The following is a 26808-nucleotide window of genomic DNA, read 5'->3' on the forward strand; positions in this document are numbered from 1 at the left end:
ACCAATATCCTATGTAAAGTAATTAGCCTCCAACTAATAAAAATAAATGGAAAAAACAAAAAAACAAACAAAAAAAACCCAATATCCTTCGTCATATCTGAAGTCTATCATCTATTTATGAAAAGTGGAAACTATGTCTTATGTTTTGCAAAACTGTTTAGCTATGACTATTTGAAATGTTGGTAATATGTCTTGTTCCTAAATAAATACAGAGAAAAGAATTTCAGGAGAATTATGTTGTCTTTCCATTTCTAATGTAGACTTGAGCTGTTTTTATAAGAAGATCCTATTGAGTTAATACATGTTGATCTATTATGTCACAAAAAAAGAAACTTTCTATAATTTGCCTTACAGAGATGGTTCTTTCACTCCCTTGAACATGTTGGAAATTCTGTAGTTACTGTCTTTCCCCTGTGGTTATCACAGATCTTTGAAGAAGAGGGAGTGCTGAGTATGCACAAGGTAGTCATTTTTTAAAAAATTGGTTGAGTGAACAAAATGGAAGGGAGTAGCTTATTGTTTCTGCTTCTGTCTCATGAAACAAACAGCTTTTCAGAGCTTATTTAGGACTGATTTTCTGGCCTTGTTCATCCTCTAGTTTTGAGAAAGGCAAGTGTAATACAAGTAAAGGTGGAAAATTATATAAATCAAGAGAGTTTAGATCAAAACCTCTTGGTTTTATATTTTCGTTAGCGAATGGGTCAGTCAAGAAAACTTAATCAATATCAGTATGTGATGACTAAATACATGTTTTCATTGTGTTCTTTTAATATTAAAAATGATACAATTCAAATGATCATTGGGTACTTATATTAGTACTTTTATGCAAAGATTTTGTGTTTCTAAGGTACCAGTGTGTCTTGTCAGATTTGACTTTTTATCTTATATAAAATCTGAAAGAAGGACTTGCTAGTACCTTCCATGTGAGATTTATACCAGCATGCCACCAAGTTGAATAATCAGCCTCGATTTTCTTTTAATTCTTTGTTAGTCAGGGGGAAAAGGTGGCCTTTTTTTCTTTCTTGTGTGTGCTATTTTAGTGTGATATTGACTGCAATATAATCCAGTTTCAGAGTTGTAAGCTAGCGTTTTTGAAGTCCTTTCTGTTGTAGCATATCTTTATTGGAAGTGTTGAAATATTTACACAGAGTGAGAATAAGACTTCATTAAATATTCATGTTGGTTGTTTGAGTTATTTATAAGCAATGTGTCCTCAATTAATTTCGTATGCCACGCTGGTAATGGGGACATAAAAGTTTACTCAGTAATTCCAAATTTTGTAACAGCTTTCTAATACATGATGTCACATGTAGCAGTTATTCAGTTGTCAGTCTTGTTCAGTTATAGTTAGGAAGAAATGGAGAAGAAGCTGCTAAACTTTTCTCTAGATTTAGATTTTGATCTTGGTGTTAGAATGTGTATATAACTAGAGTTCTTGCATATATAGCATCTGTCAGTTCTGTAGTACTGACTGTTACACTGGCTTTTGTGAAGTTATTTTGCTTATTGCTATTAATGTTAATTTAATGTAACAGTGAGCAAGTCATTTAATGCTTGCAGACCTTGAATTTTTTTCAGCTGTAAAGTATGCCTATTTCAATACTACCTCTAGGCCTCATGAGTTGTTAGAAATATCAGTGAATTAAAGCGCACTGGTCGTGGTTAAAACCATTCAGGCCTGCTTGTACTTTGGGCAAGTTATTTAACCTCTTTAACCCTGATTTTCCTTGTCTGCAAAATGGGGGTAGTAATAATAATAACTCATAGGATAGGTGAAAGCATTAAAAAATATATAGTGTATGTGAAGCCTGTTGCTAAATGGCTGACTTATAGCAGTCAAATTTTTTTAGCTGACATTATCATTAAAGCATATATTTATGAAAGTAAAAGTGAAGTCGCTCAGTTGTCTCCGACTCTTCACAGCCCCAGGGACTGCAGCCTACCAGGCTCCTCCATCCATGGGATTTTCCAGGCAAGAGTACTGGAGTGGGGTGCCATTGCCTTCTCCGATATATTTATGAGGATAGTGTATAAAGTTTTATTTCATTAATACACAAACTGAAGTGGGTAAAGAAGTCTTCTTATTTTTTTTTCATTATTAAACACGAATTTGGGCTTCTTTTTATCCTATATGGTCTTAGATGCATTCTTAGGAGGAGTTCTGCATTGGGATAGAGTTATGTGGTAGAGATAGGCATGATTGAAGAAACTTATAAGCCGAGAACACTCAGCTAAAGACTCTCTGGGCTTTGCACTATCGTGTAGGAAGCTGTGCTGAGGTAGATACTACTACACATGGAGTAGTGTGCCAAGGGAGGGCTCACACCTCCCACCACATCATTGTTCTTTTATGACAAAGGTCGGCTTCACTGAAAGCATCCTAAATCCGTAGGGCGGCGTACACATCACTTAAGCTTGGAGCGTACATGTTGAGGCGCCACCTGTTTTTAAGCACTGTCTGGGAAACCTAACTGACCAGCTCCTGAGGACTGTGGGAAGTTGCAGCTTCCCTGTCAGGGACTGAGAAGGATAAACCCCTGGTTCCAGAGAGAGATGAATTCTGGTGCAGTTCCTCCTGCTGGAGAAAGAGGGAACCGTGGTGAGATTTGTTTCTTTTCTGGGCATTCCACAGTGAACGCCCAGGATCATTTTAGGAAAATTCTACTTGTTCCACCAGACTGTGTTACCACAGTTTTTAATAAGTGTTACCTGTTTTTAATAAGACTTGTTTTTTATGTATGTAGGAAACCAAGAAATAGTGCTGTAGACAATTTGAATCGACACTGTTAGGGCGACTCAGCATTCCTAAGATCTTTTCCTATCTTCACTGTTGAAAATTCTGATTTATAATAATTGAAGTAATGCCCTTTTCAGTTATTTCCATTGCGGCTTCTTCATGACAAATCCAGGTGTCATATTTGATGATACTCCCTATTCTATGGAGAAGGAAATGGCAACCCACTCCAGTACCCTTGCCTGGAAAAGCCCTTGGACAGAGGAGCGTGACAGGCTGCAGTCCGTGGGGTCGCACAGAGGTGGACATGACTCAGTGACTTCACTTTCCCTTTCCCTATTCTAATTTACATGTTTTATTGACCTCTCAGCAGTCCCCTTGGGAGGCATTAGAGTGTCAAGTTGGTGTTTGGAGTTCGATGGTATGGGCTTAAGTATTGGTTATGTCATCTAACAGTTCTGTAACTTTGAGTAAATTACTTAGTCTTATCCATCCGCAATTTTCTTGTCTCTATTGCCAATATCCATACCTGCCTTGCCAGCATTGTGATAAGAATTGGAGCTAGTGTGTATAACGTAGTCAGCCCAGGGTCCGGAATGTAGCAGACGCATTGTTATTACTTTATAGTCGTGAAGAAACTCAAGTATGTAAAGTCAGAATTTTAGAGCTAGAAGTTAAAATTTATTTTTTTCCCCTTCACAGTAGGATTGAGAGAGGAAAAACTCAGCTTATGTTAGTATTTTTCTTTGAAATAATGTGATTTCTTTGTCAGCATAGAATAGTAGATTTCAGGGGGGATTGGATATACAGGAGATGAGTACCTTTTCAACTTGGTTTTTCAAAAATTTTTTCTTTAAAATTAAAAAAAAACTTTTCATGTTGAAATTATTTTAGACTTAAAAGAGTGGTAAATACTAATACCATACAAAGAATTTTCAACACCATATCTTCATCCAGACTCCTCAAATTTAACATCTTCCATAACTTCAAGTAGGTAATTAAAATCAGGAAACTTACATTTATAGAATACTATTATCTGCAGAGTGTATTCAAAATTTGCCAGTTGTGCCATTCATATAATTTTTCTTGTTAAGTGTACAGTTAAGGTCATGTATTGTGTTAGTTTTTCTGTCTTCTAAGTCTCCTTCACTCTGTAATAGTTCTTCACCTTTGTCTTCCATTCGTTTCATGTCTTTTGTACCTTGATCCTTTGGAGAGTACTAGCCACTTATTGCACAGAGTATTCCTCATTTTGGATTTGATGTTTCTTAATGGTTAAATTTGGGTTATATATTTTTGAATACCACAAGTAATGTTGTGTCCTTCTCAAATGCATCATGTCAGGATATGCATGATGTCATTTTGTCCCATTACTTATGATAAAGTGCCTGCCAGGTTTACCTCCTTAAACTTCTCTTGCCCCTTTGTGCTTAGAAGTATCTCATGGAGAATAATTTTGATAGTATATAAATAATATTTTTTCTAATCATATTTTGGACATTAGTTTTTAGCATCTTTTGATGATTCCTGCCTGAATTATTGTGGTGTTTGCCAAATGGTGATTTTTTTCATGATTTTTATATTTATTAGTTGATATTCTGTAAGGAAAAGCTAAGAATTTTATTCATTTTAAGTCAGTGCTCAAAATACCAATTGTAGGGACTTCCCTGGTGGTCTGCTGGTTAAGAATTTGCCTTCCAATGCAGGGGTTACCAGTTTGATACCTGGTCAGGGAACTGAAAAGATCCTACATGCTGCGAGACAGCTAGGCCCGTGTGCCACAACTAAGTCCGGACTCAGCCAAATAAGTAAATAAGTAAATACATATTTTTAAAAATACCAGTCGTGTCCGACTCTTTGCAACTCCATGGGCTGTAGCCCGCCAGGCTTCTCTGTCCATGGGACTCTCCAGGGCAGGAATACTGGAGTGGGCTGCCGTTTCCTCCTCCAGCAGATCTTCCCGACCCAGGGTCAAACCCGCGTTTTGTCTCCTCCACTTCCTGAATTGCAGGTGGATTCTTTACCACTGTGTGCCATTATCATCATTAGCCTTTAAATTTTTTTCATTTTTATTTAAAAAAAAAATAGAAATCACACAGTAAGAATCACTGAGTTAAGAATTCTTAATCATTATGACATGAATACTGAAAACAGTCCTTTCATCAACTCAGTTTTTTCATATTGAAGTCAAGAGTTTAATTTGTCTCAGTTAACTGCTACATGGTAAATGCACAATAAATGTCTCATTTTTACTGATAGAAAAAAATCTGTAATCATTGGCACGTTAGTATCTAGGTCAGGTTTAGTGGAAATCCAGTCCAGAATCCAGTCATATGCTGACTCAAGTGCTATTTATGTACCTTAAACATCATACTTTCTATAGTCTGGATCTTATGTGCAGTGGTATTCATAGTTGTTCTTCAAGGGTAATTGGTCGGATTTTAAGTTCAGTCTGTCTTCCCTAGCTTTGTTAGTACATTTTTATTGATGTTTTTTGATTCTTTATTTGAGCTAAGCCAATGTTTCTCTAGAACATCTCGCTGCTGACTGAACAAAATTATTATTTTTTTGATCTCGGCATATTTTTATATTTATATCCTCTTTTCTTGGGTTTAAGGCATTTCTTGTCTTATAACATGTCAGTTTAACACTAATGTGTTATATTTAATATTATAGATTAGAAGCAGTAGGATTGGTTCCTCCTGAAATTTAGCAGAAGTCCGTAAGCCTAGAAATCCTTTGTATTTTTACCTAGATAATCTAAAGGAGGGCCTGTAAAGTCAGTGATATTGCTTAAGGAAATTTTTATGACATTTATTTTATCTAGTGCACATTTTTATTTCTGCATCTGTATATTATATTTTAATCCTTGCTAACATATATTGAAATACTTTTTTTGGTGAGATACTGTTCTAAGCCCTTTATATTTATTCTTTTAATCATTAAAACAATGCTGTGGCATAGGCACCATCATTATGCCCAAATGAGGCTTGGAGTTAAATAACTTGCCCTAGTTTCATTGTTAGAGTCTAAGCTGTAATTTTAGTAGCATACTAAGTACTCTTATGGAAAAGGCAGTGGCACCCCACTCCAGTACTCTTGCCTGGAAAATCCCATGGACGGAGGAACCTGGTAGGCTGCAGTCCATGGGGTCGCGACGAGTCACACACGACTGAGAGACTTCACTTTCACTTTTCACTTGCACGCAATGGAGAAGGAAATGGCAGCCCACTCCAGTGTTCTTGCCTGGAGAATCCCAGGGACGGGGGAGCCTGGTGGGCTGCAGTCTGTGGGGTCGCACAGAGTCGGACACGACTGAAGCGATGCAGCAGCAGCAGCAGCAGCAAGTACTCTTAGGTACTAAGCTTGTGATAGATTCCTGTTATCTTTTGTGACCCAGGCATTATTGTTGTTGTTCAGTCACCCAGTCGTGTCCGACTCTTTTGCAACCCCATGGACTGCAGCATGCCAGGCCTCTCTGTCCCTCACCATCTCCCAAAGTTTGCCCAAGTTCATGTCCATTGCATCGGTGATGCCATCCAGCCATCTCATCCTCTGACACCCTCTTCTCCTTCTGCCCTCAATCTTTCCCAGCATCAGGGACTTTTCCAATGAGTCAGCTGTTTGCATCAGATGACCAAAATACTGGAGCTTCAGCTTCAGCATCAGTCCTTCCAATGAGTATTCAGGGTTGATTTCCCTTAAGATTGACTGGTTTGATCTCCTTGCTGTCCATGGGACTCTCAGGAGTCTTCTCCAGAACCATAATTTGAAGGCATCATTTCTTTGGTGCTCTGTCGTCTTTACCATCCAGGTGTTACAATTGTTTGTGATTACTGGGAAAACCATAGCCTTGACTGTACTGACCTTTGTCTGCAGAGTAACGTCTGTGCTTTCAGGACACTGTCTAGGTTTGTCATAGCTTTCCTGCCAAGAAGCAGATATCTTCTGATTTCATGGCTACAGTCAGCATCTGCTGTGATTTTAGAGCCCAAGAAATACAGACACAGGCATATAAGTTTGTAATTAAAGAGAGAGGAGACGCAAGGAGCTTCTGTTGTTAGAAGGGCACTGGTAAGGGAGACTCAGTTTATATGTGAATGTGGCATTTTTCTGAATATCTTTATGTTTATTTTTAGAAAGCTGTATAAGTATTAAAATGTGGGAAACCTAAAAAATTATTCTTAGTAACTTTGAATTTCTAAGGCCAGAGATTAACTTAGAAGATAACAGTTACCTTGAAATTGACTTTAAACTTTTATCATTAAAAATGAAACACAAGAGGGTGCCATTTACCATGCCAGTTCTGGTTTTTTACTTTTTATCTTTCTCTTTGTGAAATACAATGCAGCAACAACTGTATTATTTTTTGACTGTTCTGACTAGACTCCCCAAAGCCCATTAATTTGTTTTTTTTTTAATTTCTTAATTTCAATTTGTAGATTATTAGGTTTGAATTGACCTTGTCCATGTAACAGATTGTCAGTATGTATCTGCCTTGGGGCTTTTGCTTCTAATTATAAGTAATTCTTGCTAACTTGAAAGTTAAGGAAGAGTTCTTTGAAGCAGGTTTTTAAGTTTTCAACTAAGCATTTGTATGCCTTAAATCTTAAAAATTCTTTTCCTAAGTTAAGAGCATGTAGTTATAATGATATTTTGCTGCAAGGCACTTTTAAAAAAAAGTATTTACATTTTTCATAGGTGGTATTACTCTGGTTTAAATATTGACAACCTTTTTTCTAAGTTAATAAGCAAATTCCAAAGTTTTGGCAACCACATAATTTCCTTGCTTTTATATCAGTGTTTGTTAGCAGAATTAGAATTTTCTATTTTTGTTTTAACTTGTAATCATCATATATGTTAAACAACCAGATAAATGGTAGTGACTTTGGTTAGTAGATGTGTTTGGGACAGTGTTAGGTGCTTTATTAGGGGTCAGTCACATAGGCATGTGATACCTCTGTGACTGAACTTACTTAAGCTTCAGAACCTGAGAGAAAAAAGTATGTTCATCGTAAATCACATTGTCAGCATAAACTGTCTTGTCACGCTGGTATGGTGTGGTCCAGGTTCTCAGGCATGCAGAAACACTCTTATCAGACAGAACTTTCCAAGGGCTGGGTTCCCAGGAACTAGTCAGAGACTAGTCTGTAAGCAGACCATTTTGGGGAATGGGTAGGGTTGAACAAGCCAGGCTTACTGGGTTAACCTTTTCCCACACAAGGTCATACAAGAATTCTAGCCAGAGTTTGAGTCCAGGTCAGTGTGATTCTAAAAGCCTGTGCTCTTTCCATGAGTTTGAATTTTAGTGATCTTGTATCCTGCTTTGCTAATTAAAAAAATCCTGGCTTTGTTAGATGTGGTTGAGACTTGGACCGTGCCTGTCCAGCTTGACAGATGCTTATGACAGGTTTTCTTTTTTCCTCATATGAAGTAAGGGACCCTGATTTGAGTATTTGTCAGTAGTTTTGTAAGTAATGGTGCTAACAATTTCTGGTTCTTAATAATTTTCAGTGAAGTTTATTTGGGTTATTACCATATTGAAAATTAGTTTAGAAGAGTAGTCTATAATTATTCCTTTTGTACTTAATACAGTTTTCAGTTTAAAAAAGAGAAATGTGATAATGGATTTCGACATTTTAGTTCTCAATTACAAATTGTCTGCCTTGTAGGTGATAGATTTGAATGAACTTGTATAGTTCTTTAAGCTTTTAACCTTTTTTCTTTTCTTTAGGTATTTGTGGAAACATTAGACAAGTGTTTTGAAAACGTCTGTGAACTGGATCTAATTTTCCATGTAGACAAGGTACAGCTTCTGTGTTATCAAATTTTCTAAGCTTTTTATCTTAGAAAAATGTTAATTTGTATTTGTCAAAGTAAAAATAAATTTAGTGAATAATGCTATTTTTAATCCTTTATTCAGTTCATTAGTTGTGTTTACTATGAGCCAGGCACTGTGTTCAGTGATGAAGTTTCAGACCCTGACCTAGAGGAATTCACATCTAGAGGATGAGATGGGAATGGAGGAAATTACATTTAAACTGGATTTTTTTTTTCCCCCCAGAAAAAAATCTTAAAGGGTTCATAGATATTTCACAGACAGAAAAGGAAAGGATGACTCTACAGGCAGAGATATAAAATACATGTTTTTTGTGAGGGGAAGATTTGATATTGATCATGAAGCCTAATTTTAAAGTACCTTTACTCCCATGGATTTGGTCTAAAACAAGTATTTTTTGGCATTGTTGTTGCTTTGTTTGTTCATTTTTGGGGGGGACAAAACAAAATAATTTTCTGCTTTAAGGATGGTGAGTTGGTAGGTGGGAGAGTAAAGACAAGGAAATCAATTAGAAGTGTACTGCAGTAGTCCAGGAAGAAATAAACTAAGGCGGTAGAGTTGAGATGAAAGAAGGTAAAATTGATAGGACTTGATCTATTGAAAGGAGGTGAGAGCAAGGAAGAATGACTGAATTCTTTAGCCTGAATGACTGAATTCTTTAGTGTTACTGGCTGTTCGGAATAGGGAATTTATGAGAGATTCCACTTCTACTATACATGGATTTTTTTCTCTGTTAAGTTGATAAAATGTAACATTGTTTTGAATGGCTAAATCATTGAATAAAATTGTTGGGAATAATATGGAAATTTTAGCATAAAAATTGTGATTTTTAAAAGTCAACTTCATTGAAATGTAATTCATATACATTAAAATTCAGCAGCTGTAAGCATACATTTTACTAAGTTTTGGCAAATGCATTTAGTTATGTACACTACCACAATCAAGACATAACAAAAAGAATGCATTTTATTATTTGTGAACATCAGAAGAATACTTTTACCATTAGCCAGTCCTTTAGGTCACATTTCTCATCTACTAAGTGATTTAATTTCATATTTTGACTCATTTTGCAGAAAGAACTTAACCTTGATATTTTTAAGAGAATTCATTTTAGTTTTCTATTGCTTTTTTCTATTATTTATCTTATGCCATTTGCACTTACAAAGACTCCTGTTATTTTTAGGCCTTAGGGTTTACAATATTCTAAAATATGTTTTGGTACATGGTTAAAATGTTTAAAATTCTGTTTTTAAAATGACTGCTCAAAGATCATTAGCTTATCTGTTACATGTAGCAATTTTTGAGAAAATTGAGAGTTCTATTGTAAAATGTTGCAGTAAGAGTAAAGTTGTTGCATTTGTAATAGAAAAATTTTCCTTAATAGAAAAATTAAACTACATATATATACTTTCCATTCATGACACATGGTGTTTTTATAACTTTTATTTTACATTAATATACACTCATTTTAGAAAAATCAGAAAAAACAAATAAATAGAAGCCATCTCAATTTCAGAGATTGTCTAGTATTAAATGATGAAGCACATTAAACATTTTAAGTTTATTTGCATAAAAATGGATTCAAATTGGTCAACACCAAACCAAAAGTGGCTATGAGCACTCCACTGATGCAAGCTAAATGAAAGACATTTATAGAGAAGGAGCAGAAGCATCTGATGAAAGTGGAAAAGTGAAAGTTGCTTGAAAGTGAAAGTGAATGGCTGTTGTGTGAAAGTGAAAGTCACTAAGTCGTGTCTGACTCTTGCGACCCCATGGACTATGTAGTCCATGGACTTCTCCAGGCCAGAATACTGTAGTGAGGAGCCTTTCCTTTCTCCAGTGGGTCTTTCCAACCCAGGGATTGAACCCAGGTCTCCCTCATTGCAGGCAGATTCTTTACTAGCTGAGCTATCAGGGAAGCCCTGGCTGTTACTTAAGCAGTTGCATTATTTGGGAAAGCCAAGTTGGCTGTGTGTGTTGGTTGTTCTTAGGTTTTGATTTCTTAACCTTGAGGCATTTCAGGCTTAGGTTTTACTTTGCTCATGCAGACTGTTAATGTATTAGAACCACCCGGTCTAATCACCTCCTTGTTTAATTGACACTAGTGTTAGCATTTTAGAGTATGTGTATTTCTAGATTTTTTGGTACAATTAAGTACACAAGGAAGTATGTCTTTATAGAATCATATATATAGTGTGCATAACCTGTTCATCGGAGAAGGCAATGGCAACCCACTCCAGTACTCTTGCCTGGAAAATCCCATGGACAGAGGAGCCTGGTAGGCTGTAGTCCATGGGGTCGCGAAGAGTCAGACACAACTGAGCAGCTTCACTTTCACTTTTCACTTTCCTGCATTGGAGAAGGAAATGGCAACCCACTCCAATGTTCTTGCTGGAGAATCCCAGGGATGGGGGAGCCTGGTGGGCTGCCGTCTCTGGGGTTGCACGGAGTCGGACTGAAGCGACTTAGCAGCAGCAGCAGCCTATTCATATCACACAACCATGTATCACTGTTTTTGAACCTGCCAAAATTAGCTGTGCCTCTTCTTTCTGGCCTCAAATCTTGTTTTAATTTTTCTTCAGTGCAATCAGGAAAAAATTTCAGTTTAACAGAAGTTACAGAGCCTCTTGATGAAAGTGAAAGAGGAGAGTGAAAAAGTTGGCTTAAAGCTCAATATTCAGAAAACTAAGATCATGGCATCCGGTCCCATCACTTCATGGCAGATAGATGGGGAAACAGTGGAAACAGTGGCTGACTTTATTTTTCTGGGCTCCAAAATCACTGCAGATGGTGATTGCAGCAATGAAATTAAAAGACACTTACTCCTTGGAAGGAAAGTTATGACCAACCTAGACAGCATATTAAAAAGCAGAGACATTACTTTGCCAACAAAGGCCCGTCTAGTCAAGGCTGTGGTTTTTCCAGTGGTCATGTATGGATGTGAGAGTTGGACTATAAAGAAAGCTGAGCTCAGAAGAATTGATGCTTTTGAACTGTGGTGTTGGAGAAGACTCTTGAGAGTCCCTTGGACTGCAAGGAGATCCAACCAGTCCATCCTGAAGGAGATCAGTCCTGGGTGTTCATTGGAAGGACTGATGCTGAAACTGAAACTCCAATACTTTGGCCACCTGATGTGAAGAGCTGACTCATTGGAAAAGACCCTGATGCTGGGAAAGATTGAGGGCAGGAGAGAAGGGGATGACAGAAGATAAGATGATTGGATGGCATCATCGACTCGATGGACATGGGTTTGGGTGGACTCCGGGGGTTGGTGATGGACAGGGAGGCCTGGCGTGCTGCAGTTCATGGGTTCACAGAGTCAGACACGAATGAGCGACTGAACTGAACTGAACTGAAAAGACCAGTCAGATAGACATTTCTTGTCCCTGTTAGTTGTTGTTGATGTTCAGCTGCTAAGTCATGTCCAACTCTTTGCAGCCCCATGAACTATAGCACTCCAGGCTCCTCTGTTCTCCACTGTCTCCCGAAGTTTGCCCAAACTCATGTCCATTGAATCAGTGATGCCATCCAATCATCTCATCCTCTGCTGCCCCCTTTTCCATTTGTTTACAGTCTTTCCCAGCATCAGGGTCTTTTTCTGTCCCTGTACTCTCTATCTAAAACAATGCTGGTCTTGTTTTTACCCCTTCTGTGAAAGTAGGCTTGTTTTCAGCTTCCAAGCAGCCCTGGACCTTCTAGCAGTAAGGGATCTCCTAAATAGCTTAGCCCATTTCTTCTTAGGGGCAAATACAGTTTTCTGCACAACCCTCTGAGTGCTGTTAGACCACACTTGGGTAGAGGAAAGAAGGAAGTTGTAAAGAATACCTGTTCTGTTATCAGTTAAGATGGATGCCGGGGTCCAGCCCCAGCAGGATCCAGGGGAACCCTCAGGATGAACGGCGTCGGCGAGAAAGAGACATGTAGGACCGGCCTTGATAGGGCCAAGTCTGCTAGGGAGAGAGAGAGAAAGAAAGAGACCAAACCAGGAATATGCAGCAGAGTCTGGCAGTTGCTCTATTTTTCACCATAGCCTTTATACCCTAAGTTGGTACATTTCTAAGGGGCAGATAAGCACACAGACTTAGTTTAACATTACATCAGCTTGTCCTTCACGAAACCAGGTGTGCTCTGTATATTTTTGTTTATGAGAGTCTTTTCCCATAGATTTTTTTGTACATTATCTTCTGGCCTTGAGCTTAGCAGAAAACAGAAAAGTGGCAGTCTCATGGTACAGCAGGTTGCAACATAATAGAAATACAATCCTGTTAACATAAAAGTCAGTCTTTTTGCAGAAGTTCTCAGCTAAATTTATCTAAAAAGTTTAGCACACAAAGACTCTGCGGCTCTGGTGAGGCAGCCCCTGTTTAGCACTCCTGGTTAAAATTAACAATTATCTTATTGTTTTTACACTAGGGCTAAACTCTTATTTTTCTAGATCTCCAACTATATTAACAATAGTTTCCACTGCACAACCTCAGCACATTAACATCAATCAAACGTTGATCTAATAACCACTTTTAAAACAATATTTTTTGTATTTTCTAATAGGGCTTCCTCACCCCCAAAGGGCTCTGTGCCTATTAGGGCCTTTTTAATGGTTAATCTCTATGTATAATATCTTTTGGCTTTCAGGCCTGTTGACAATTTATGGCTTGCACCTGGTGCAACTTTAAGCAACTTCAGTAGCCGACCCTGTCTTTTTTGTGGTTAATCTATTTTCTTTCTATTAGGTGTCATCTCCATGGGAACTAGATAGGATTACATTTTTACAGAACAGAAATGCAAAGGATTGCAAAAACAGCAGATATGGCACAAAACAGGCTCTTAGTCTAAAAGTTAATTACCTGCAAGAAGTCGCCAGCTAATCTCTATCTAAACTATTTTCTATTAGGCACATTTGTGGCTATAATATTTGTGGAGCTTTTCTCACCCCGTGAAGGGGCCTATGCTTAATAGTTTATTTTGTTAGCGTACTGTACTTAGGATGTTTAGAACAATCATGAGCATTTTGTGCAATGAGAGCACATATTTATCAAACAAGCCAGAATGCCAGCAAAAGGGTTTGAATTGAAGCATTTCCTTCATCCCTGGCCCCTTCATAGGGTACCAGCGTCCAGGAGATTTATTAATTAGCTTTTAAGTTGGTCTTTATTCAATGAAAGAGGAGCAGGAGAGCTCTCGGCAGGCAACACAAGAATCCGCAGCAGGGCAAACAAGAACAACAGCAGAAAAAGCGGGGAGGATACAGGGTGGGGTAGAGGCCGAGGCCAACCTGGAGGGTCCCTTATCCTAGACGGCCTTGCCTGTCAGGTTTTTTCCTCGTGACCTCGTCATGGATGGGGTCCCGGACGGCCTTGCCTGCCCGGTATTTTCTTCATGACCTCGTCACGGGCGGGACCTCCCATAATGGCTCCCAACAGATGGATTAGTTTATACTGCAGTAACAAATACCAGATTATTTCTAATTTATGCAGTATGTTTATCTTGTCCTACATGCTGTCCCTCTGGGATCCATGGTAATAAAACTGATAGTATCTGGAAAATCATCAGTTTTTATGTTAGAGAAAAAAATCTGCTTTTTTGCCAATGTTTTACCACTACAAACTTGGATCACTAACTTTCTAACCTCCAATACAATAATTTCCACATGGCCTACTGCCCAACCCCTAAGCCATTGCCTTTTCCTTTATTGTGATTGTTGTTGAGCTTCTCATTAAGTAACAATTTGTTTATCAGTCACATAAGCTAATATTTGTAGTCACCCTGAAGAATGGAACAGTACCCCCAACCCAAAATTTATTTGGATGTAGAGACCGAAGATACCACGTGTACACCAAGATCTGATATGGGAAGATTTATCAGTCATATAACAAGTGTTTAGAGGGAGAACAAGAACAGTGACAGTTTGGGGGTTTTATGTGGTTAGCGGGTTGGGGCTGGAATGAGCGTTTCCACAGGCAGCTCAGGTCTTGCATAGTTTGAATTTCCTGGCAGGGTAAAGGAAGGAGCACATGGACTCTCTTATCAGTTCTCCCAGATGTGGGCAGGAGAGGAAGGGAGAACAGTGGGGCTTGCAGGCTGTCAGGAGGCAGACATCAAAAATAGAGTCAGACTCTTTATTGCAGTTCGGTTACATTACCGTCGTAAAATCAGAAATATGAGTAGCTTGGTTTATTTCTTACTTACATGCCATTGTGGGTTTACTGGGAAGGTCTGCTTATTTGCTCAGCTGTGTTACCTGCCCATTTCCTGCACACCCTGGCTCTCATTGAGCAGCCCCAGGTTGTTGCTACCACTGCAACACACCATCAAATCCCAGGGCAAAGATGATAGAGCTGAAGATTTATAAAGAGCTCGGTTTGGAGCATGTATGGCTGTGACATTGACAGCTATAATGTGCTCTGTCTGTTTCTCCCTGCTCCTTCCCACCCCACACTCCCCAAAAAAGAAGATCAGAGTAAGGGAGATCTGATTGGAGGCCTCAGTATCTTTCCTACCCTTTGGGCCAGGAGAATGAAGAATTAAGAGCAGAGGTGGTTTCCTCTAGCCTACTCCCTGTTAAGGAGTTTGATAGCCAGTCCTTAAACCATAGCACATAGGGTGAGAGTATCCTTTTCCTTTCACCCATGGAAGAAATTAACCTTTAAGAGATCTCAGCAACCACACCTAAGTACCAGTGAGTAAGAAAAAAAAAATTATATATAGAAATACTATGTTATAAAAAAAAAATAGAAAATTAACATGTGGTGCAATATTATTAACTAAAATACAGATTTTGCTCAAATTTAACAAAATCTTACACTGATGGCCTTTGCATGTTTTCTTTAAAAAAAAAAAAAGCCATCTCAACAAGAGAAATGAAAAATAGGCTGAATAGTCAGTACATATGCTCCATGAGAAAGCATATGTAACTACTAGAGGAGTTAATGGAATTTCTGGAAAAGGAAAAAAAGTGTCAAAATTTTCAGTGGATAAATTTAAACAGACACACCTGAGTAAATAGAAAGGTAGAACACATTGTTCATATTGTAGCATAAAAAGTCAAGAAACACTGAAAATGTTATTTGTGGTTAATGTTATATGTTCATGGTTAAAAGTTATATGTGGTTAATATTAACTGCATACTTATATAACAAATTACTTCCTCAGCAAAGACTTTTTTTCAGGTTCATGACATTAGCAGGTGAAACTTTTGATTTATACAGCACTTTGATATGTCAGCTATCCTCTTAAAGAATAATTGCACAAAAATTTAATGTATTTTTAATTTAATGAAGTTCTAATAAATGTACTTTGAGAGACAAAAAGATTGAAAATGGAAAGATAGTTTACAGGTCAAGGAAAATGGAACAAGAAATGTCTAATATAGAAGAGGGAAAAAATGAGGCATATTCAGCAATTTTAAAAATGCATTAATTATTATTAGTATATTATAGCATATTAAAGTATGTTTTCAAATCAGACCCTTATGATTATTCAGTGTAAGTGAGAAATAGATTTAAGGGACTAGATCTCATAGAGTGCCTGATGTACTATGGACATTGTACAGGAGATAGGGATCAAGACCATCCCCAAGAAAAAGAAATGCAAAAAAGCAAAATGGCTGTCTGAGAAGACCTTACAAATAGCTGTGAAAAAAAGAGAAGCAAAAGGCAAAGGAGGAAAGGAGGGATATACCCATTTGAAAGCAGAGTTCCAAAGAATAGCAAGGAGATATAAAAAAGCCTTCCTCAGCGATCAGTGCAAAGAAATAGAGGAAAACAATAGAATGGGAAAGACTGGAGATCTATTCAAGAAAATTAGAGATACCAAGGGAAAATTTCATGCAAAGATGGGCTCAATAAATGGTATGGAACAGAAATGGTCTGGATCTAACAGAAGCAGAAGATATTGAGAAGAGGTGGCAAAAATACACAGAAGAACTGTACAAAAAAGATCTTCATGACCCAGATAACCACGATGGTGTGATCACTCACCTAGAGCCAGACATCCTGGAATGCGAAGTCAAGTGGGCCTTAGGAAGCATCACTACGAACAAAGCTAGTGGAGGTGATGAAATTCCAGTTGAGCTATTTCAAATCCTCAAAGACGATGCTGTGAAAGTGCTGCACTCAATATGCCAGCAAATGTGGAAAACTCAGCAGTGGCCCCAGGACTGGAAAAGGTCAGTTTTCATTCTAGTCCCAAAGAAAGGCAATGCCAAAGAATGCTCAAACTACGGCACAATTGCACTCATCTCACACGCTAGTAAAGTAATGCTCAAAATTCTCCAAGCCAGGCTTCAGCAATACATGAACGATGAACTTCCAGATGTTCAAGGTGGATTTTAAAAAGGCAGAGTAACCAGAGATCAAATTGCTACCATCTGATGGATCATTGAAAAAGCTAGAGAGTTCCAGAAAAACATCTATTTCTGCTTTATTGACCATGCCAAAGCCTTTGACTGTGTGGATCACAACAAACTGGAAAATTCTGAAAGAGATGGGAATACCAGACCACCTGACCTGCCTCTTGAGAAACCTGTATGCAGGTCAGAAAGCAACAGTTAGAACTGGACATGGAACAACAGACTGGTTCCAAATAGGAAAAGGAGTACATCTAAGGCTGTATATTGTCACCCTGCTTATTTAACTTATATGCAGAGTACATCATGAGAAACACTGGGCTGGAGGAAGCACAAGCTGGGATCAAGATTGCCGGGAGAAATATCAATAATCTCAGATAGGCAGATGACACCACCCTCAATGGCAGAAAGTGAAGAAGAACTAAAGGGCTTCTTGATGAAAGTGAAAGAGGAGAGTGAAAAAGTTGGCTTAAAGTTCAGCATTCAGAAAACTAAGATCATGGCATCTGATCCCAGCACTTCATGGCAAATAGATGGGGAAACAGTGGCAACAGTGGCTAGCTTTATTTTGGGGCTCCAAAATCACTACAGATTGTGATTGCAGCCATGAAAGACACTGACTCCCTGGAAGGAAAGTTAGGACCAACCTAGACAGTTTATTAAAAAGCAGAGACATTACTTTGTCAACAAAGGTCCGTCTAGCCAAGGCTATGGTTTTTCCAGTAGTCATGTATGGATGTGAGAGTTGGACTATAATAGAAAGCTGAGCACCGAAGAATTGATGCTTCTGAACTGTGGTGTTGGAGAAGACTCTTGAGAGTCCCTTGGACTGCAAGGAGATCCAACCAGTCCATCCTAAAGGAAATCAATCCTGGATGTTCATTGCGAGGACTGATGTTGAAGCTGAAACTCCAATATTTTGTCCACCTGATGTGAAGAGCTGACTCATTTGAGAAGACCCTGATGTTGGGAAAGATTGAGGGCAGGAGGAGAAGGAGATGACAGAAGATGAGATGGTTGGATGGCATCATGAACTCAATGGACATGAGTTTGGGTAAACTCTGGGAGTTGGTGATGGACAGGGAGGCCTGGCATGCTGCGGTTCATGGGGTTGCAAAGAATCGGACACAACTGAGTGACTGAACTGAACTGAAAGTATGTTGTATGCTTTCCATTTCCATTTTGTCTTGAAAATTTTATCAAAATTTTGATGGACTAGCAAAATATACTCTTAGTTCATTTCAAAATCATTTTTAAAATTGTCATACTTTAGACTTTTTTTCATGATGTAATATTAAAGAAGAGAGAAGAAAATCCTTAACAAAATTCTAGCAAACAGAATCCAACAACATGTTAAAAAGATCATACATCATAACCAAGTGGGCTTTATCCCAGGAATGCAAGGATTCTTTAATATCTGCAAATCAATCAATGTAATACACCATATTAATAAATTGAAAGATAAAAACCATATGATTATCTCAATAGATGCAGAAAAAGCCCTTGACAGAATTCAACATCCATTTATGATTAAAACTCTCCAGAAAGCAGGCATAGAAGGAACATACCTCAACATAATAAAAGCTATATATGACAAACCCACAGCAAACATTATCCTCAATGGTGAAAAGTTGAAAGCATTTCCCTCAAAGTCAGGAACAAGACAAGGGTGCCCACTCTCATCACTACTATTCAACAGAGTTTTGGAAGTGTTGGCCACAGCAATCAGAGCAGAAAAAGAAATGAATCCAGATAGGAAAAGAAGAAGTAAAACTCTCACTGCTTGCAGGTGACATGATCCTCTACATAGAAAACCCTAAAGACTCTACCAGAAAATTACTACAGCTAATCAATGAATATAGTAATGTTGCAGGATATAAAATTAACACACAGAAATCCCTTGCATTCCTATATGCTAACAATGAGAAAACAGAAAGAGAAATTAAGGAAACAATACCATTCACCATTGCAACAAAAAGAATAAAATACTTAGGAGTATATCTACCTAAAGAAATGAAAGACCTATATATAGAAAACTATAAAACACTGATGAAAGAAATCAAAGAGGACACAAATAGATGGAGAAATATACTGTGTTCATGGATTGGAAGACTCAATATTGTGAAAATGGCTATACTACCCAAAGCAATCTATAGATTCAATGCAATCCCCATCAAGCTACCAACGGTATTTTTCACAGAACTAGAACAAATAATTTCACAATTTGTATGGAAATACAAAAAACCTCGAATAGCCAAAAGCAATCTTGAGAAAGAAGAATGGAACTGGAGGAATCAACCTGCCTGACCTCAGGCTCTACTACAAAGCCACAGTCATCAAGACAGTATTGTACTGGCACAAAGACAGAAATATAGATCAATGGAACAGAATAGAAAGCCCAGAGATAAATCCACGAACCTATGGTCATCTTATCTTCGACAAAGGAGGCAAGAATATACAATGGAAAAAAGACAACCTCTTTAACAAGTCGTGCTGGGAAAACTGGTCAACAACTTGTAAAAGAATGAAACTAGAACACCTTCTAACACCATACACAAAAATAAACTCAAAATGGATTAAAGATCTAAATATAAGACCAGAAACTATAAAACTCCTAGAGGAGAACATAGGCAAAACACTCTCTGACATAAATCACAGCAGGATCCTCTATGACCCACCTCCCAGAATATTGGAAATTAAAGCAAAAATAAACAAATGGGACCTAATGAAACTTAAAAGCTTTTGCACAACAAAGGAAACTATAAGCAAGGTGAAAAGACAGTCCTCAGAATGAGAGAAAATAATAGCAGATGAAGAAACAGATAAAGGATTAATCTCAAAAATATACAAGCAGCTCCTGCAGCTCAATTTCAGAAAAATAAATGACCCAATCTAAAAATGGGCCAAAGAACTAAACAGACATTTCTCCTCAGACATACAGATGGCTAACAAACACATGAAAAGATGCTCAACATCACTCATTATCAGAGAAATGCAAATCAAAACCACAACGAGGTACCATTACATGCCAGTCAGGATGACTGCTATCCAAAAGTCTACAAGCAATAAATGCTGGAGAGGGTGTGGAGAAAAGGGAACCCTCTTACACTGTTGGTGGGAATGCAAACTAGTACAGCCACTATGGGGAACAGTGTGGAGATTCCTTAAAAAACTGGAAATAGAACTGCCATATGACCCAGCAGTCCCACTTCTGGGCATACACACTGAGGAAACCAGATCTGAAAGAGACACGTGCACCCCAGTGTTCATCACAGCACTGTTTATAATAGCCAGGACATGGAAGCAACCTAGATGCCCATCAGCAGACAAATGGATAAGGAAGCTATGGTACATATACACAATGGAATATTACTCAGCCATTAAAAAGAATACATTTGAATCAGTTCTAATGAGATGGATGAAACTGGAGCCCATTATACAGAGTGAAGTAAGCCAGAAAGATAAACACCAATACAGTATACTAACACATATATATGGAATTTAGAAAGATGGTAATGATAACCCTATATGCAAAACAGAAAAAGAGACACAGATGTACAGAACAGACTTTTGGACTCTGTGGGAGAAGGCGAGGGTGGGATGTTCTGAGAGAATAGCATTGAAACAAGTATACTATCAAGGGTGAAACAGACCACCAGCCCAGGTTGGATGCATGAGACAAGTGCTCAGGGCTGGTGCACTGGGAAGACCCAGAGGGATGGGATGGGGAAGGAGGGGGGAGGTGGGAGGGGGGTATCAAGATGGGGAACACATGTAAATCCATGACTGATTCATGTCAATGTATGGCAAAAACCACTACAATATTGTAAAGTAATTAGCCTCCAACCAGCAAAAATAAATGAAAAAAAAAAAAAAGAAGAGAGAAGTTTATGTGGAGATTGTGCTCTTAAGTAGCAGAACCTGCTCAATTGCATCAGTCTCAACGTTAACCATATACCAAAGAACCAGTTACTTCCTTCGCAAACAAGCAAATACTTTCTTCAGGTTAATGACGTTACCAAGTGAAAACTTTGATTTGTATAACACTTTGACATGTCAGCTAACCTGTTGGAGAATAATTATACAAAAATTTAACATATTTTTAGATTTAATGAAGTGCTGATAAGTATGTTTTGAGAAGATGTATTTCTGAAGGTAAGCTCTTTTTTCGGTGTTGGTGGAACTCCAGTAAAACCCAAAGACATCCATTTTCTTACTTAAAATTTTTCATTATAGCTTTTCTTTTCTTTATAAGTACCTGTGGAACTGAAGCATAAGAAAATATCATATTTCATTGATTCTAAAATGCTGATTTTCTTTCCCATTTTTTACATAGTTGAGTTCAGTCACTCAGTTGTGTCCAACTCTTTGCAACCCCATGGACTGCAGCATGCCAGGCCTCCCTGTCTATCACCAACTCCCGGAGATTGCTCAAACTCATGTCCATTGAGTCCATGATGCCATCCAACCATCTCATCTTCTGTCATCGCCTTCTCCTCCTACCTTCAATCTTTCCCAGCATCAGTCTTTTCTAATGAGTCAGTTCTTCCCATCAGGTGGCCAAAGTATTGGAGCTTCACTTTCAGCATCAGTCCTTCCAATGAATATTCAGGACTGATTTCCTTTAGGATTGTCTGGTTTGATCTCCTTGCTGTCCAAGGGACTCTCAGGAGTCTTCTCCAACACCACAGTTCAAAAGCATCAATTTTTCAGCACTCAGCTTTCTTTGTGGTCCAACTTTCACATCCATACATGACTACTGCAAAACCATAGCTTTGACTAGACAGACCTTTGCTGGTTAAGTAATGTCTCTGCTTTTTAATATGCTGTTTATATTGGTCATTGCTTTTCTTCCAAAGAGCAAGTGTGTTTTAATTTAGATCAATATACATTTACAATTCTATAGCTTGTCATAATTTAATTGGCAGCATTCTTCCTTTTCAGTGGTTCATAAAGTAATGATGTTTTTAGTGATCAAATGTAAATCTAGTGGAGGTCATGGGATTCCAGTTGAGCTATTCCAAATCCTAAAAGAAGATGTTGTGAAAGTGCTGCACTCAATATGCCAGCAAATCTGTAAAACTCAGCAGTGGCGACAGGACTGGAAAAGGTCAGTTTTCATACCAATGCCAAAGAAAGGCAATGCCAAAGAATGTTCAAACTACTGAACAATTGCGCTAATCTTACACACTAGCAAAGTAATGGTCAAAATTCTCCAAGCCAGGCTTCAACAGTACATGAACCGTGAACTTCCAGATGTTTCAAGCTGGATTTTAAAAAGGCAGAGGAACCAGAGATCAAATTCCCAACATCTGCTGGATCATCAAAAAAACAAGAGAGTTGCAGAAAAACATCTACTTTTGATTTATTGACTATCCCAAAGCTTTTGATTGTGTGGATCACAAAATCTGTGGAAAATTCTGAAAGAGATGGGAATACCAGACCACCTGACCTATCTCCTGAGAAATCTGTATGCAGGTCAAGAAGCAACAGTTAGAACAGGACATGGAACAACAGACTGATTCCAAATTGGGAAAGGAGTTTGTCAAGGCTGTATATTGTCACCCTGCTTATTTAACTTAAATGCAGAGTACATCATGTGAAATGCCGGGCTGGATGAAGCACAAGCTAGAATCAAGATTGCCGGGAGAAGTATCAGTAACCTCAATATGCAGATGACACCACCCTTATGGCAGAAAGCAAAGAAGAGCTAAAGAGCCTCTTGAAGTGTGACGGAAGCCACTACAATGTTGTAAGGTAGTTGGCCTCCAACTAATAAAAAATAAAAAATAAATAAAATTTTAAAAAAGAAAGTGAAAGAGGAGAGTGAAAATGTTGGCTTAAAACTCAACATTTAGAAAGCTAAGATCATGGCACCTGGTCCCATCACTTCATGGCAAATAGATGGGGAAACAGTGACAGACTTTATTTTTTTGGGCTCCAAAATCACTGCAGATGGTGACTGCAGCCATGAAATTAAAAGACATTTGCTCCTTGGAAGAAAAGCTATGACCAACCTAGACAGCATATTAAAAAGCAGAGACATTACTTTACCAACAAAGGTCCATCTAGTTAAAGCTATGGTTTTTCCAGTAGTCATGTATGGATGTGAGAGTTGGACTATAAAGAAAGCTGAGCGCTGAAGAATTGATGCTTTTGAACTGTGGTATTGGAGAAGACTCTTGAGAGTCTCTTGGACTGCAAGGAGATCAAACCAGTCAATCCTAAAGGAAATCAGTCCTGAATATTCATTGGAAGGAGCTGATGCTGAAGCTGAAACTCCAATACTTTGGCCACCTGATGCGAAGAACTGACTCATTGGAAAAGACCCTGATGCTGGGAGGGATTGAGGGCAGCAGGAGAAGGGGACGACATAGGATGAGATGATTGGATGGTGTCACCAATGCAATGACATGAGTTTGAGTCGCTCCGGGAGTTGGTGATGGATAGGGAAGCCTAGTGTGTCCATGAGGTCGCAAAGAGTCGGACATGACTGAGCACCTGAACTGAACTGAGCTGTACTTATATTTGAAGAAATACCAAAATGTGAAGTGAGATTTATTTAGACCACTCAGAATTGTAAATACAGGTGTTAATAGATGACTTTAGGTACATTGTTTAAATTTGGTAAGCAAATATATGTATTAGTATTTTGTTATCAAATTAGCAAGCATATGACCCACGTAAGTACATAGATGGAAATGTCCAAGCATATCTTAAATAATGTGTCATTTCATCATAATTGGCTATTCTGCTTTAATAAAAAAATCGTATCTTAACAGTTTTATAGTTTTTAGAGTAGACTTGTGACTCTGCTTTGCCTCCTCTTCACCCCTTTTCAAAACTCCTGCTCCTTTTGCAAGAGAAGAGGAAGGTGTTCTTTGCAAAACACATTTTACAGAATATTTATTGAGTATGTAACACTTTGCAGGGTTATGTGAAAACTGTTTCCTTACCCCAGTCCTCAAGTAGTTCATGTGTGATATCTGTTTTAGGAAGATGTGTGATATCTGTTTGCCTGTGTCTTTTTCTCATACACAGACAGCCATTAACATTACAGTGTTATTCATATGTTTTATTATTTTAAAGTTAAAATAATAATACCTTCCTTTAGAAACACATCAGATAATACTGAGGGCTGTATGATTAACATGAAAGTTGTTCTTACCTCATCCCCCTCCTTATACCAACCCACCCCTGCCACACGGTGCTCCCAGAAGTAATTTTTCTTAATAGTGTGGCTTGGTAGGCTTCTGGACTCTCTATGTATTTTCAAAGATATGCATAGTTCTCTTGGTTCAATGAATGATTAAGTATGTTTTTATTTCACGTGATATTCTATGCCTTGCTTTTGTCTTCATCTCTCTTCAGATCCTTCCGTATCAATATATATGTATCAGCTTCATTCTTAAGTGAAATATTGTTTATGCCGTGTTTTACTTGACTACCCCTTAGTAAGATATTAGTGTAGTCAAATTAAAAGATGTTTAGTACCAAGGACCTCATTTCTAGCATAAATTACAGCAAAGTAGCTTTTATGTTTTGAAAACAAATGACAATCTGTAGAAAGGACTCTATGTAATTCGACCTCCTTCCATTTCTTTGTTTTGACATGCTTTTTTCTACCTGGTTGACTTGTAATTGTTAAAAAGTGAAATGTGTTTGATTTAATCTTCATTTACTCTCCAATGATTATATAGGTTTTGCTCAACCAAGATGCTGCTGTCTGTAGCACTATATATAAATATCTAATAAATGTGGTTTATTGATGGAGTAAACTGTTATGTATAAAAAGAATGCTATGTTTTTTTAACGTTTTTAATTTTAAGATAATTGAGATAAATGATTTTGAAGGAAAAAAAAGTGTCATGTTGTCATCTAATACTTATCAAATATACTTATTAGAGGCCAACTGTGGACATTATATTGCTGTATAAATAATAATAAAATAATACAGAGACCACTTAAACTTTTATGTTACAGTAGGTTTAAGCAGAAGTCTCATGTTCTTCATTGACCCGTAAAAAGAGTTATTGTTCAACAATGTAAAAGGTGGCATGCCTGTCTTCTCTTATCACTCACAAATATTCAGCACTTTTGAGTTGCCTCTTAAGTTACTTAAATACATACATGGCTGTTGCCTTTAATATTGTTCCTCCGAACTCTTTTTGGAAGCTGGTTTTTTTTTTCTTTAGCAATATATGCTTGTGTTAAAAGTTTTCAAAATGAATGAACAAAAACTATAGAAGAAAGTAAGTCTCCTTTCTTTCTTTCTTTCTTTTTTTTTTTCTTTTCATTTATTTTTATTAGTTGGAGGCTAATTACTTCACAACATTTCAGTGGGTTTTGTCATACATTGACATGAATCAGCCATGGAGTTACATGTATTCCCCATCCCGATCCCCCCTCCCACCTCCCTCTCCACCCGATCCCTCTGGGTCTTCCCAGTGCACCAGGCCTGAGCACTTGTCTCATGCATCCCACCTGGGCTGGTGATCTGTTTCACCCTTGATAATATACATGTTTCGATGCTGTTCTCTCGAAACATCCCACCCTCGCCTTCTCCCACAGAGTCTAAAAGTCTGTTCTGTACATCTGTGTCTCTTTTTCTGTTTTGCATATAGGGTTATCATTACCATCTTTCTAAATCCCATATATATGTGTTAGTATGCTGTAATGTTCTTTATCTTTCTGGCTTACTTCACTCTGTATAATGGGCTCCAGTTTCATCCATCTCATTAGAACTGATTCAAATGAATTCTTTTTAATGGCTGAGTAATATTTCATGGTGAATATGTACCACAGCTTCCTTATCCATTCGTCTGCTGATGGGCATCTAGGTTGCTTCCATGTCCTGGCTATTATGGCAATTTCTTTTTAAAAAAGTACTGCTACTGCTACTGCTAAGTCACTTCAGTCATGTCTGACTCTGTGCGACCCCATCCCTGGGATTCTCCAGGCAAGAACACTGGAGTGGGTTGCCATTTCCTTCTCCAATGCATAAAAGTGAAAAGTGAAAGTGAAGTCGCTCAGTCATGTCTGACTCTTCGCAACCCCATGGACTGCAGCCTACCAGGATCCTCTGTCCATGGGATTTTCCAGGCAAGAGTACTGTTATCATACAATCCAGCAACCGTGCTCCTTGGTGTTTGCCCAAAAGAGTTGAAATCTTGCGTCCATACAATAGCATGCATATGGGTGATTATAGCAGCTCTTTTCACAATTGCCAAAACCTGAAAGTAACCGAGATGTCCTTCCGTGGTAAATGGAAAAACAAGCTGTGTCATATTCAGTCAGTGGAATTTTACTCAGTGCTAAAAGCAAGTGATCAAACTATGAAAAGACATTGATGAACCTTAAAATATATATTGCTAAGTATAGGAAACCAATCAGAGAAGGCTATGTACTGCATGATTCCAATGGGATGGCATTCTGGAAAAGGCAAAGCCAAGCAAATACTGAAAAGATTGGTGGTTGTCAGGGTTGGGGAAGGAGGGGGATGGTTGAATACATGGACCATAGAGGATATTTCAGGTACTCTCTGTGACAGAACAGTGCTGGCTGTAGGACCGCAGAAGAGAGCTCTGAGGGCGACTGTGAGTCTGGGTGATTTTGCGTCAGTGTAGGTTCATTAGTTTTAACAAATTGCCACTCTCAGTAGTTCATGTCTGTCAGAGGCTGTATGTGTGGGATATGTTGTGAACCTAAAACAGCTCTTAAAAGATAAAGTCTTATTTTTAAAATTATTTATGTGCCTTTCTGTAATTTTTCTGGGTATATCCAAGTGTGTGTATGTGTGTAATTTTTTTAGTATACCTCAGTGGGACTATATTATAGATAACTGTTCTGTCCCACTCATTTGTTCATTTAGTAACTTACCTGTATTCCTGA

The 26808-nt window shown here is 38.1% G+C and overlaps 1 protein-coding gene across 9 annotated transcripts in view; it reads left to right on the plus strand.

Moving 5' to 3' along the window:
• The window catches only part of AP3S1 (adaptor related protein complex 3 subunit sigma 1), a 76430-nt gene that overhangs the window by 34740 nt on the left and 14882 nt on the right, over nt 1–26808 (plus strand). For 5 of the 9 annotated variants that reach the window (XR_011485942.1, XM_070462337.1, XM_070462333.1 and 2 more), the window contains exons 4-5: nt 355–462; nt 8469–8540. Coding sequence is in view for 7 of the 9 variants with exons in the window: in XM_070462337.1 (XP_070318438.1) it covers nt 355–462; nt 8469–8540 (180 nt within the window). In the remaining 2 variants the exon portion in view is untranslated. The remainder of the gene's footprint in view (nt 1–354; nt 463–8468; nt 8541–26808) is intronic. The other 4 variants (XR_011485943.1, XM_070462336.1, XM_070462338.1 and 1 more) reach the window with 1 other exon arrangement.

The sequence above is a fragment of the Odocoileus virginianus genome, unplaced genomic scaffold, assembly GCF_023699985.2.
Source record: "Odocoileus virginianus isolate 20LAN1187 ecotype Illinois unplaced genomic scaffold, Ovbor_1.2 Unplaced_Scaffold_3, whole genome shotgun sequence".
Classification (NCBI taxonomy): domain Eukaryota; kingdom Metazoa; phylum Chordata; class Mammalia; order Artiodactyla; family Cervidae; genus Odocoileus; species Odocoileus virginianus.